The sequence below is a fragment of the Myxine glutinosa genome, chromosome 7 (genome assembly GCF_964187855.1).
Source record: "Myxine glutinosa chromosome 7, kmMyxGlut1.1, whole genome shotgun sequence".
Classification (NCBI taxonomy): Eukaryota; Metazoa; Chordata; class Myxini; order Myxiniformes; family Myxinidae; genus Myxine; species Myxine glutinosa.
Window position 1 is genome coordinate 6,684,720 of NC_136267.1, and position 13,447 is coordinate 6,698,166.

Consider the following 13,447-nt stretch of genomic DNA (forward strand, 5'->3'; position numbering starts at 1 on the left):
GGCCCGCTTCTCTTCACATGGGCCCGCTTCTCTTCACATGGGCCCGCTTCTCTTCACACGGGCCCGCTTCTCTTCACACGGGCCCGCTTCTCTTCACACGGGCCCGCTTCTCTTCACACGGGCCCGCTTCTCTTCACACGGGCCCGCTTCTCTTCACACGGGCCCGCTTCTCTTCACACGGGCCCGCTTCTCTTCACAAGGGCCCGCTTCTCTTCAGACGGGCACAGGCCCGTTCACATGTTCACACGCCCACTTCTCTTCACAAGGGCCCGCTTCTCTTCACACGGGCACAGGCCCGTTCACATGTTCACACGCCCACTTCTCTTCACAAGGGCCCGCTTCTCTTCACACGGGCTCGCTTCCCTTCACACAGGCTCGCCTCCCTTCACACTGGCCCTTCACCCGCGCCGGCTTCCCTTCACCCGGGCCTGCTTCCCTTCACACGGGCCTGCTTCCCTTCACACGGGCTCGCTTGCCTTCACACGGGCCCTTCACCTGGGCCTGCTTCCCTTCACACAGGCTCGCTTCCCTTCACACAGGCTCGCTTCCCTTCACAAGGACCCGCTTCTCTTCACAAGGGCCCGCTTCTCTTCACAAGGGCCCGCTTCTCTTCACAAGGGCCCGCTTCTCTTCACAAGGGCCCGCTTCTCTTCACAAGGGCCCGCTTCTCTTCACAAGGGCCCGCTTCTCTTCACAAGGGCCTGCTTCTCTTCACAAGGGCCTGCTTCTCTTCACAAGGGCCCGCTTCTTTTCACACGGGCCTGCTTCTCTTCACAAGGGCCCGCTTCTCTTCACACGGGCCCTTCACACGGGCCTGCTTCCCTTCACACAGGCTCGCTTCCCTTCACAAGGGCCCGCTTCTCTTCACAAGGGCCCGCTTCTCTTCACAAGGGCCCGCTTCTCTTCACAAGGGCCCGCTTCTCTTCACAAGGGCACGCTTCTCTTCACAAGGGCTCGCTTCCCTTCACACAGGCCTGCTTCCCTTCACACAGGCTTGCTTCCCTTCACACAGTCTCGTTTCCCTTCACACTGGCTTTTCACCCGGGCCCGCTTCCCTTCACACGGGCCTGCTTCCCTTCACACGGGCCCGCTTCTCTTCACACTGGCCCTTCACCCAGGCCCGCTTCCCTTCACACGGGCCCGCTTCTCTTCACAAGGGCCCGCTTCTCTTCACAAGGGCCCGCTTCTCTTCACAAGGGCCCGCTTCTCTTCACAAGGGCCCGCTTCTCTTCACAAGGGCCCGCTTCTCTTCACAAGGGCCCGCTTCTCTTCACAAGGGCCCGCTTCTCTTCACAAGGGCCCGCTTCTCTTCACAAGGGCCCGCTTCTCTTCACAAGGGCCCGCTTCTCTTCACAAGGGCCCGCTTCTCTTCACAAGTGCCCGCTTCTCTTCACAAGGGCCCGCTTCTCTTCACAAGTGCCCGCTTCTCTTCACAAGGGCCCGCTTCTCTTCACAAGGGCCCGCTTCTCTTCACAAGGGCCCGCTTCTCTTCACAAGGGCCCGCTTCTCTTCACAAGGGCCCGCTTCTCTTCACAAGGGCCCGCTTCTCTTCACAAGGGCCCGCTTCTCTTCACAAGGGCCCGCTTCTCTTCACAAGGACCCGCTTCTCTTCACAAGGGCCCGCTTCTCTTCACAAGGGCCCGCTTCTCTTCACAAGGGCCCGCTTCTCTTCACAAGGGCCCGCTTCTCTTCACAAGGGCCCGCTTCTCTTCACAAGGGCCCGCTTCTCTTCACAAGGGCCCGCTTCTCTTCACAAGGGCCCGCTTCTCTTCACAAGGGCCCGCTTCTCTTCACAAGGGCCCGCTTCTCTTCACAAGGGCCTGCTTCTCTTCACAAGGGCCCGCTTCTCTTCACAAGGGCCCGCTTCTCTTCACAAGGGCCCGCTTCTCTTCACAAGGGCCCGCTTCTCTTCACAAGGGCCCGCTTCTCTTCATACGGGCCTGCTTCTCTTCACAAGGGCCTGCTTCTCTTCACACGGGCCCTTCACACGGGCATGCTTCCCTTCACACGGGCTCGCTTCCCTTCACACGGGCCCGCTTCTCTTCACAAGGGCCCGCTTCTCTTCACAAGGGCCCGCTTCTCTTCACAAGGGCCCGCTTCTCTTCACAAGGGCCCGCTTCTCTTCACAAGGGCCCGCTTCTCTTCACAAGGGCCCGCTTCTCTTCACAAGGGCCCGCTTCTCTTCACAAGGGCCCGCTTCTCTTCACAAGGGCCCGCTTCTCTTCACAAGGGCCCGCTTCCCTTCACAAGGGCCCGCTTCTCTTCACAAGGGCCCGCTTCTCTTCACAAGGGCCCGCTTCTCTTCACAAGGGCCCGCTTCTCTTCACAAGGGCCCGCTTCTCTTCACAAGGGCCCGCTTCTCTTCACAAGGGCCCGCTTCTCTTCACAAGGGCCCGCTTCTCTTCACAAGGGCACGCTTCTCTTCACAAGGGCTCGCTTCCCTTCACACAGGCCTGCTTCCCTTCACACAGGCTTGCTTCCCTTCACACAGTCTCGTTTCCCTTCACACTGGCTTTTCACCCGGGCCCGCTTCCCTTCACACGGGCCTGCTTCCCTTCACACGGGCCCGCTTCTCTTCACACTGGCCCTTCACCCAGGCCCGCTTCCCTTCACACGGGCCCGCTTCTCTTCACAAGGGCCCGCTTCTCTTCACAAGGGCCCGCTTCTCTTCACAAGGGCCCGCTTCTCTTCACAAGGGCCCGCTTCTCTTCACAAGGGCCCGCTTCTCTTCACAAGGGCCCGCTTCTCTTCACAAGGGCCCGCTTCTCTTCACAAGGGCCCGCTTCTCTTCACAAGGGCCCGCTTCTCTTCACAAGGGCCCGCTTCTCTTCACAAGTGCCCGCTTCTCTTCACAAGGGCCCGCTTCTCTTCACAAGTGCCCGCTTCTCTTCACAAGGGCCCGCTTCTCTTCACAAGGGCCCGCTTCTCTTCACAAGGGCCCGCTTCTCTTCACAAGGGCCCGCTTCTCTTCACAAGGGCCCGCTTCTCTTCACAAGGGCCCGCTTCTCTTCACAAGGGCCCGCTTCTCTTCACAAGGGCCCGCTTCTCTTCACAAGGACCCGCTTCTCTTCACAAGGGCCCGCTTCTCTTCACAAGGGCCCGCTTCTCTTCACAAGGGCCCGCTTCTCTTCACAAGGGCCCGCTTCTCTTCACAAGGGCCCGCTTCTCTTCACAAGGGCCCGCTTCTCTTCACAAGGGCCCGCTTCTCTTCACAAGGGCCCGCTTCTCTTCACAAGGGCCCGCTTCTCTTCACAAGGGCCCGCTTCTCTTCACAAGGGCCCGCTTCTCTTCACAAGGGCCCGCTTCTCTTCACAAGGGCCCGCTTCTCTTCACAAGGGCCCGCTTCTCTTCACAAGGGCCCGCTTCTCTTCACAAGGGCCCGCTTCTCTTCATACGGGCCTGCTTCTCTTCACAAGGGCCTGCTTCTCTTCACACGGGCCCTTCACACGGGCATGCTTCCCTTCACACGGGCTCGCTTCCCTTCACACGGGCCCGCTTCTCTTCACAAGGGCCCGCTTCTCTTCACAAGGGCCCGCTTCTCTTCACAAGGGCCCGCTTCTCTTCACAAGGGCCCGCTTCTCTTCACAAGGGCCCGCTTCTCTTCACAAGGGCCCGCTTCTCTTCACAAGGGCCCGCTTCTCTTCACAAGGGCCCGCTTCTCTTCACAAGGGCCCGCTTCTCTTCACAAGGGCCCGCTTCCCTTCACACGGGCCCGCTTCTCTTCACACGGGCCCGCTTCTCTTCACATGGTCCAGCTTCTGTTCACATGGGCCTACTTTCCTTCACATGGGCCCGCTTCTCTTCACATGGGCCCGCTTCTCTTCACATGGGCCCGCTTTCCTTTGCAAGCCTCGGTGACACGGGCACGCATTTCTCCACAGATTTTGGTCACATGGGCTCCCCCCCTCCTTCTCTCTCCTTAGAACCCTAAAATGAGATTTCCAAGATGGGCTTTGAAATGGTTGCTCTGTTGTGTACCTTTCCACTGCACTTGACATGCCATCACCTCAACCTCTCCTCAAATATGCACGTGGCCAAACAGTTTTATGGTATCTCACGCTTGGCCCGGATGTGCCATTTTGGAGAATTACAGAAGGTTGCGAACTGAAAATGCGTTCGTTTCTAACCGTGTCTCTTTTCCTGTCTTTGGCTCGTACACTTCCTCTTTTTGGTTTTTGTTTTTTGTTGTGAAGAAGAAGAAGAGGAAGGCTCGGTACAGCAATGATGGTTATTCATCGATGCAACCACCCGCTCACGTCGTCCCTGCCTCATTATAATTTGTAGGGCCTGTAGTGAGTGGGATTGGGGTCAGGTGAAGGAGAAGGGTGAGAGTCTGGATGAGCTGGTCCAGGTATAGTGCAAGGGAAGAGGAGAGTGGGAATGGTAACCTGCAGGGTGAAACGTGTATAACAATGCTCACCTTCACTCCTTCATTCCTCTTTTCTCCCACCTCTGGAACAAACTCCCTCACTCTCTTCAATCCCACACCACCCTCCAGGTCTTTTAAACAGCTGTTCACCACCATCTCTTATCTTCCCCCATCCAAAACCTTGATCTTTTCTACCCCTGCTAATTTCACCCCAATTCCACTTTTTTGAAATACCAACTTCTATCCTAGAAGTCCTTGGTGTCCTTGTGTGTTATACTTCTCCCACCCCCCCACCCCCTTCCCATGCCTCCTCCCCCCAAGCCCTCTCCCTCCCACACATCTCCCTGGTCTCAAATGTTGTTTTTGTGTGCTTCCCCTTCTCTCCCCATCTTGTCTTCCGCTCCCTCTTTTTATTTTATTTTGTTTGTCTGGTTGATTTGTTTGTTTGATAAATGTCAGCTCTTTCACGAGCCTCGATTCTGTATACAAAAAAAATAATAATAATAATAATACTCTCCTTGGTATGCGGTTGACGTAGTTTTTATTTTATAATTTATTTGTACACTGCGTGTCCACTTTCGTGTTCGAATAACGGTGCCTTGGCCATGTGTGTTAATCTCTGAGTTTCTGCTGCCTTGTGGTTTACCTGACATTGCCTGTTTCATTTCTCCTGGAAAGGTGAAGTTCCCTTCATCCATGCTGGAAACCACGTGGTCTCCGAACTTGGGCCCATTGTGCAGTTCGTCAGAGCCAAAGTACGTGTGTTGTTGATCCATACTTAATATTTTCTAATATCCGGACAATAATGGAGGCTTTGTTCTATTGAGGTGGAGATACTGTGGCTAATAACCTCATTTGGTTGTTTCAGTTGATATGAACTGGTGATGCTGAGGTGAGCGTGATATCTTTCCTGTCCTCACTACTTCCTCACTCATTGCAGGGTCATTCACTTAGTGAGTCTCTTGACGAGCAAGAGAAGGCCGAGATGAAGGCCTACATGGAGCTGGTCAACAGCAGTTTACTGACTGCAGAGGTGCTGTTTTTGTTTTATTACCGGTTAGGATGGGGAGGACAACATTTCTCTTACACGTTATTACATTGTTTCATTTACACACAAAACAGAAGAATAAAACATTAAGGGAAGGCTGTAGTAATGAGGGTTGTTGGACACACTGGGGTGGTTCTGATGTTTGTAGCGATACAAATTGGCGCCAAATATCTAAAATGACATTTAATTACCCCATGCTTATCCTTAACACTCAATATGGGAATAACCACAACATTAAGCATCCATTATCCCCTATGAACCATATCCACAACATCCACATATCCACAACATCCGAGGATAAAACACAAATGAAACGCAAACGCTCCTTTGGGGAAAAAATTAAGTCAAAGCATCTTCCAAATAATCCAAACGAATGGGAAAAGAAAAATAGAAAGAAATATAATTCATTCGGACAAAATAATGGAACATGTGAGGTGTATAGACAACAGACCACTGCCTCGATACGATCACTTCCAAAAATATAGATTTTACTCCTTTCCTGTTAAGAAATATGTACCCCTCCCCCCATTTTGAGCTCATTCAACCAGAGCAAGAATAAAGGACTTTTTTTTAAATATATATATATATTTATATAGTGTTATTTTACCATGGGCCTGTTTCTTTATTGGTTCACGAGTTATCAAGTGACCACTATATTCATGTTAGTGTGTGTCTGTGTGTGCGTCTGTGTGTGTGTCTGTCTGTCCGCAGCATAACTACCCGATGATATCATCCGGTCTTGATGAAACTTGGGTGGGAGGTTGATATCATGATCTAGTTGTGTCCTGCCTCGAGTGGGCGTATTGCGCCCATTGTGGGCGGAGCCACGCCCGAAAAAGATATCTTTTTAGGGGGTAATCGAGTTCAAGCTACATCTTCTCCGAGGGGTTTGGTGGAATCTGACAGGGGTTTCGGTATTTGGTTAGGCCAATGTCACGTGTCCAGCCCCACGGAGCTCGATTTATAATTTATTTATTTATTTTCATCATTTTTCACCGAATTTTCGGTATTGTGTAGCTCACTAACCTCATAACTGATTATACATTATTTTCTATCCAATTTCAAGGTCAGTAACCTTCGGTTTGACATTTCCAGGCCTGGCCTGTCTGGGCCTGTTTCGGTTCTAGTCCGTCCTTTGGCATTGAATACCGCTCGCTCGTGAACCATCTCACTCGAGCAGTATTCTCAATGGAATACTGCTCTGCCCTCTGGGCTGGTGCTCCTGCCTCACACCGAGCTCGTCTTCACGCTGTTGAAACCAAAGCGTTCAGAATCATTGGAATCTCCCGCGATGACGCTATCTCCGAGGGCCTTTCACTTACTCACCGCAGGCAGGTTGGTGGTCTTTCCGTCTTCTACCGACTCCTCTCCGGCCTTTCCCCCCCCCCCCCCCCCCCGCTCTCTCTGGGCTCTGTCCCCCAAATATTCCTGCAGGTCGCACAAGATCTGCCTGCAACCCTCTTATGGTTAAACTGCCAAAATCAAGACTCTGCTGACCTTCACTCCTTCATTCCTCTTTTCTCCCACCTCTGGAACAAACTCCCTCACTCTCTTCAATCCCACTCCTCCCTCCAGGTCTTTAAAACGGCTGTTCACCACCATCTCTTATCTTCCCCAATCCAAAACCTTGATCTTTTCTACCCCCGCTAATTTCACCCCAAATCCACTTTTTTGAGGTGACTTTTGACTTCTTTCCTGGAAGTCCTTGGTGTCCTTGCGTTTTATACCTATCCTGCCTCCCCCCAGGCCCTCTGCCTCCCACACATCTCCCGATGTCCCTGCTCTCAAATGTTGTGTTTGTGTGCTTCCTCCCCTTCTCTCCCCATCTTGTTGACCGCTCCCCTTTTTATATACTTTGTTTGCTTGTTTGTTTGATTTGTTTGTTTGATAAATGTTAGCTCTTTCACGAGCCTCGACTCTGTATACAAAAAAAAAAGAAGAAAAAAACCCATCGTCGTCTCCTGACTTGTAAACTTGTAATTGTATTTTATTTACTTGTGTTGTACTCGTTTATTTGTATTTCTACCTCGTTGGGTTATTGTAACAGGACGTCGGTTATGTGTTTGAAGTGATTTATTGGTGACTCTTTCGCCATTGTGGATGTGATTCCATCGCTGGCTGCTCTCGTCACGTGACGGCCAAAAGTACCATCGGTGCAAGTTGCCCGTTCTGCCAGTTTGTACCATGGACTCGTCGGTGTTGGAGACCCCCCATTTTGAGCGTTCAATCCCAAGTGTACATGTGATGCCCAATCACCGTGACCCTTTCTGCGCCTGTTTTGTGGAGGTCAGGGTCCTTCAAACTCGAGGTGGCACGTCCGCACCACCACAATGGTTGGGAATGAATCGGTTGATCTTATTTCAATTAAACTACCGGAGTCACCTGCCGTAGGCGACAAAAAGGGTTGGTGGCAGGAAGGGCATCCGGCCGTAAAACATTGCTTCAAAAAGGGGACCAAAAAACAACAACAACCACGGTCCCCGAAAAAGGCCAACCCCCGCTTTGCGGGGAAAAAGGTGTTTTTTTTTAGTCACCTGCGGTAATGAATCGATGCAGTCCTGTGGGGGCGATTCGTTTTGGGACTTTAAAAACGCTTTCTCACTTAATCCGCCCGTTTCTTGTTACACCAGCAGGACGCACAAGCATCCATTATCTGTGACTTGTCAGAGTCACACACCATGGACTTTTGAGAAACCATTTTGCTACAAATTTCACGTTATTCAAATCTATCAAATGCCGATGACACATGAACCATTGAAAAGTGACTATTTACAAATGTATTTGGAATACTTAATGTATTTGTGTTGAGTTTACCTGTTTGGTGTTTCTACCTGAGCACATAGCTCATGATCTTGAAATTCCAGGTTCATATATCATGGACCGTGTTGATTTGTCCATTGCATGCTCCATTTTAATGGTTTTCCATGCTGCACCCTGCCACGTTGGGGGCCTGGGATGCAAGGCTTCCCGTTGCACTTTCAGCCGGGGATTGGGGGAGTTCATCACCACACACTACGCTTATAGTGGGGGGCTCCTCACCCTAGATTGGTCTCCTGCTTGAGATTTCCTCACCACACAATGCGCTTATAGTGGGGGGCTCCTCACCCTATATCGGTCTCCTGCTTGAGATATCCTCACCACACAATGCGCTTATAGTGGGGGGCTCCTCACCATATATCGGTCTCCTGCTTGGGGTTTCCTCACCACACAATGCGCTTATAGTGGGGGGCTCCTCACCATATATCGGTCTCCTGCTTGGGGTTTCATCACCACACACTACGCTTATAGTGGGGGGCTCCTCACCCTAGATTGGTCTCCTGCTTGAGATTTCCTCACCACACAATGCGCTTATAGTGGGGGGCTGCTCGCCATATATCGGTCTCCTGCTTGGGGTTTCCTCACCACACAATGCGCTTATAGTGGGGGGCTCCTCACCATATATCGGTCTCCTGCTTGGGGTTTCATCACCACACACTACGCTTATAGTGGGGGGCTCCTCACCCTAGATTGGTCTCCTGCTTGAGATTTCCTCACCACACAATGCGCTTAGAGTGGGGGCTCCTCACCATATATCGGTCTCCTGCTTGGGGTTTCCTCACCACACAATGCGCTTATAGTGGGGGGCTGCTCGCCCTAAATTGGTCTCCTGCTTGGGGGTTCATCACCACACAATGTGCTTATAGTGGGGGGCTCCTCACCCTAGATTGGTCTCCTGCTTGGGGTTTCCTCACCACACAATGCGCTTATAGTGGGGTGCTGCTCGCCCTAAATTGGTCTCCTGCTTGGGGGTTCATCATCACACAATGCGCTTATAGTGGGGGGCTCCTCACCCTCGATTGGTCTCCTGCTTGGGGGTTCATCACCACACACTACGCTTATAGTGGGGGGCTCCTCACCCTAGATTGGTCTCCTGCTTGGGGGTTCATCACCACACACCGCTTATAGTGGGGGGCTCCTCACCCTAGATTGGTCTCCTGCTTGGGGTCTCCTCACCACACAATGTGCTTATAGTGGGGGCTCCTCACCATAGATTGATCTCCTGTTTGGGGTTTCCTCACCACACAATGCGCTTAGAGTGGGGGCTCCTCACCATATATCGGTCTCCTGCTTGGGGTTTCCTCACCACACAATGCGCTTATAGTGGGGGCTCCTCACCATATATCGGTGTCCTGCTTGGGGTTTCCTCACCACACAATGAGCTTATAGAGGGGAGCTCCTCACCGTAGATCAGTCTCCTGCTTGGGGGTTCCTCACCACATGTGGCACTGGGGGCTGATTGTGGGAGTTCCTCACCAGGCTGTTGTTGGGGGCTGGGGGTATCCTCACTGAACGCTGGCCTATTGGTGGGGGGCTCACAAACAACCTGAATGGGCTGGTTTGGATGACTATGACGTTTTGTACTTGCTTTGAGCCAGGGTGTGCTTACTTTTTTGCATTATAGGGGAATCATGGCTTTTGTTTAGTGATGCTTTGTGTATGTTCATCTCCCATTATTTAAAAAATCTCTGATGATTGTTTTATCTGCCCCTTCGCCACATCTATCCCCCCCCATCCCCCTTTCCCCACATCCATTCCTCCCTTCACCCCCATCCATGTGTCCTTTCCCACCTCCATTCATCCCTCCCACAACAGATGTGCATCTTGTGGTGTGACAAGAACGTTTCATCTCTGGTGGGTATTTTGTTTGTTTACATCGGAACCCCCTAGTTGGAGAGAATGGTCCGTTCCAGGCATGGAGCCAGCATCATTTGCTGCTTTTTCTGGAATGAAACCTTAAACTTGTTTATTATTCCCTTTGTTTGTACAAAAGCGTTAAATTAATTGTACAATCTGTTCTTTGCCTCAACAATGGTGATGCAGTCGAGGATGTTTAAACGTTGTTTATTTTTACTTTGGGCCGAGTTGAAGTGGTAATGTGTGCAGTGTTACTCTTGTGGCAAACAAGTATTACAAATCCTGAAGATGATTCCTGCAAACCGATATCAAACGACTGGATGTGAAAAGGTCCTCTCAGGAATGTTTTATTTTATGCTTTCCTTTCGTTATTCAAAGTAAATGCCCGCAGGTTAACGGCGCCTTTAATGTTATTGTGAATATAAGGGGAAATTGTTTTTTTTCCTAATGTTTGCATCACGCGGTGCTGCTCTTTACAAAGCCTTCCGCATGTTATTTATTCAGGAAGCATCTCACACTTTGGGCTTTTATTGTGAAGTCATGACACTTAATTTTAATGGTCGTTTGGAATGGGGGGGATGCGAGGGCACCACGCATACCCATCCGGCATATGCTGGAGCACACACAGTACAGGAGTCATTTACTTTGGCCTAATTGATTGTGCTTTGGGTGATCATCTTTGGGTGATCCAGATAAACGAGTATCGTCACTGTGGGATTGGCTGAAATCGAGACAAAAGAGGAAGCATCATTGAAGGTGACGCTCTCTTATAGGAGAGGAAGCATCATTGAAGGGGACGCACTCTTATAGGAGAGGAAGCATTATTGAAGGGGACGCTCTCTTATAGGAGAGGAAGCATTATTGAAGGGGACGCTCTCTTATAGGAGAGGAAGCATCATTGAAGGGGACGCACTCTTATAGGAGAGGAAGCATTATTGAAGGGGACGCTCTCTTATAGGAGAGGAAGCATTATTGAAGGGGACGCTCTCTTATAGGAGAGGAAGCATTATTGAAGGGGACACACTCTTATAGGAGAGGAAGCATCATTGAAGGGGACGCTCTCTTATAGGAGAGGAAGCATTATTGAAGGAGACGCTCTCTTATAGGAGAGGAAGCATCATTGAAGGAGACGCTCTCTTATAGGAGAGGAAGCATCATTGAAGGGGACGCTCTCTTATAGGAGAGGAAGCATCATTGAAGGGGACGCTCTCTTATAGGAGAGGAAGCATCATTGAAGGGGACGCTCTCTTATAGGAGAGGAAGCATCATTAAAGGGGACGCTCTCTTATAGGAGTGGAAACACCATTGAAGGGGACGCTCTCTTATAGGAGAGGAAGCATTATTGAAGGGGACGCTCTCTTATAGGAGAGGAAGCATTATTGAAGGGGACGCTCTCTTATAGGAGAGGAAGCATCATTTAAGGGGACGCTCTCTTATAGGAGAAGAAGCATCATTGAAGGGGACGCTCTCTTATAGGAGAGGAAGCATTATTGAAGGGGACGCTCTCTTATAGGAGAGGAAGCATTATTAAAGGGGACGCTCTCTTATAGGGGAGGAAGCATTATTGAAGGGGACGCTCTCTTATAGGAGAGGAAGCATAATTTAAGGGGACGCTCTCTTATAGGGGAGGAAACATCATTGAAGGGGACGCTCTCTTATAGGAGAGGAAACATCATTGAAGGGGACGCTCTCTTATAGGGGAGGAAGCATCATTTAAGGGGACGCTCTCTTATAGGAGAGGAAGCATCATTAAAGGGGACGCTCTCTTATAGGGGAGGAAACATCATTGAATGGGACGCTCTCTTATAGGGGAGGAAACATCATTGAAGGGGACGCTCTCTTATAGGGGAGGAAGCATCATTGAAGGGGACGCTCTCTTATAGGAGAGGAAGCATTATTGAAGGGGACGCTCTCTTATAGGGGAGGAAGCATCATTGAAGGGGACGCTCTCTTATAGGAGAGGAAGCATTATTGAAGGGGACGCTCTCTTATAGGAGAGGAAGCATCATTGAAGGGGACGCTCTCTTATATGGGAGGAAGCATCATTGAAGGGGACGCTCTCTTATAGGAGAGGAAGCATTATTGAAGGGGACGCTCTCTTATAGGCGAGGAAACATCATTGAATGGGACGCTCTCTTATAGGAGAGGAAGCATTATTAAAGGGGACACTCTCTTATAGGAGAGGAAGCATCATTGAAGGGGACGCTCTCTTATAGGGGAGGAAGCATCATTGAAGGGGACGCTCTCTTATAGGAGAGGAAGCATTATTGAAGGGGACGCTCTCTTATAGGGGAGGAAGCATCATTGAAGGGGACGCTCTCTTACAGGAGAGGAAGCATCATTGAAGGGGACGCTCTCTTATAGGGGAGGAAGCATCATTGAAGGGGACGCTCTCTTATAGGAGAGGAAGCATTATTAAAGGGGATGCTCTCTTATAGGGGAGGAAGCATCATTGAAGGGGACGCTCTCTTATAGGGGAGGAAACATCATTGAAGGGGACGCTCTCTTATAGGAGAGGAAACATCATTGAAGGGGACACTCTCTTATAGGGGAGGAAGCATCATTTAAGGGGACGCTCTCTTATAGGAGAGGAAGCATCATTGAAGGGGACGCTCTCTTATAGGAGAGGAAGCATTATTAAAGGGGACGCTCTCTTATAGGGGAGGAATGCATCATTGAAGGGGACGCTCTCTTATAGGAGAGGAAGCATTATTAAAGGGGACGCTCTCTTATAGGAGAGGAAACATCATTGAAGGGGACGCTCTCTTATAGGAGAGGAAGCATCATTGAAGGGGACGCTCTCTTATAGGAGAGGAAGCATCATTGAAGGGGACGCTCTCTTATAGGAGAGAGAGAGAGAGAGAATGTGAGATCCCGGTTTGATTTGTCCTGCCCCCGATGGATTGCATGTGTGTTGGTGAACAGATCAGCAGACCACGATATGGATCGCCGTTCCCGTTTCCTCTCGATATCATCCTGGCACGTCAAAAGCAAAGGGAGATCGTACGTAGGATGAAGGCCGTTGATTGGGCTGAAAAAACACGTGAACAGGTTGGATGAAGTACCTTTTCAATTGTGGGAAAAGGTATCTGTGGAGATGTCAATGGAATTGGATTAAATAAATATGATAATTTAAACAAGTGTTTCTTTTTGATGAACCGTAAGATTTCTATGGATTTCTAGGTCACCGTAGACCCTTGACACATTTCAGATTGCCTTCTCCCATTTTACCAAGTCACTTCTTTCATTCATTCATTCATTCATTCATTCATTCTTCAGTCATTCCCAGCTCTTCCAGGATGTACACGTTCTCACAGTAACCTCCACCTGATTAAACTTCCAAAATCCAGGCTCGA

The 13,447-nt window shown here is 50.5% G+C and overlaps 1 protein-coding gene across 1 annotated transcript in view; it reads left to right on the top strand.

Moving 5' to 3' along the window:
* MTX2 (metaxin 2) overlaps positions 1-13,447 on the top strand; it is a 66,322-nt gene that overhangs the window by 46,055 nt on the left and 6,820 nt on the right. Inside the window, exons 5-8 of the mRNA XM_078781266.1 lie at positions 5,048-5,124; positions 5,310-5,402; positions 10,050-10,088; positions 13,017-13,142. Coding sequence (XP_078637392.1) covers positions 5,048-5,124; positions 5,310-5,402; positions 10,050-10,088; positions 13,017-13,142 — 335 coding nt within the window. The remainder of the gene's footprint in view (positions 1-5,047; positions 5,125-5,309; positions 5,403-10,049; positions 10,089-13,016; positions 13,143-13,447) is intronic.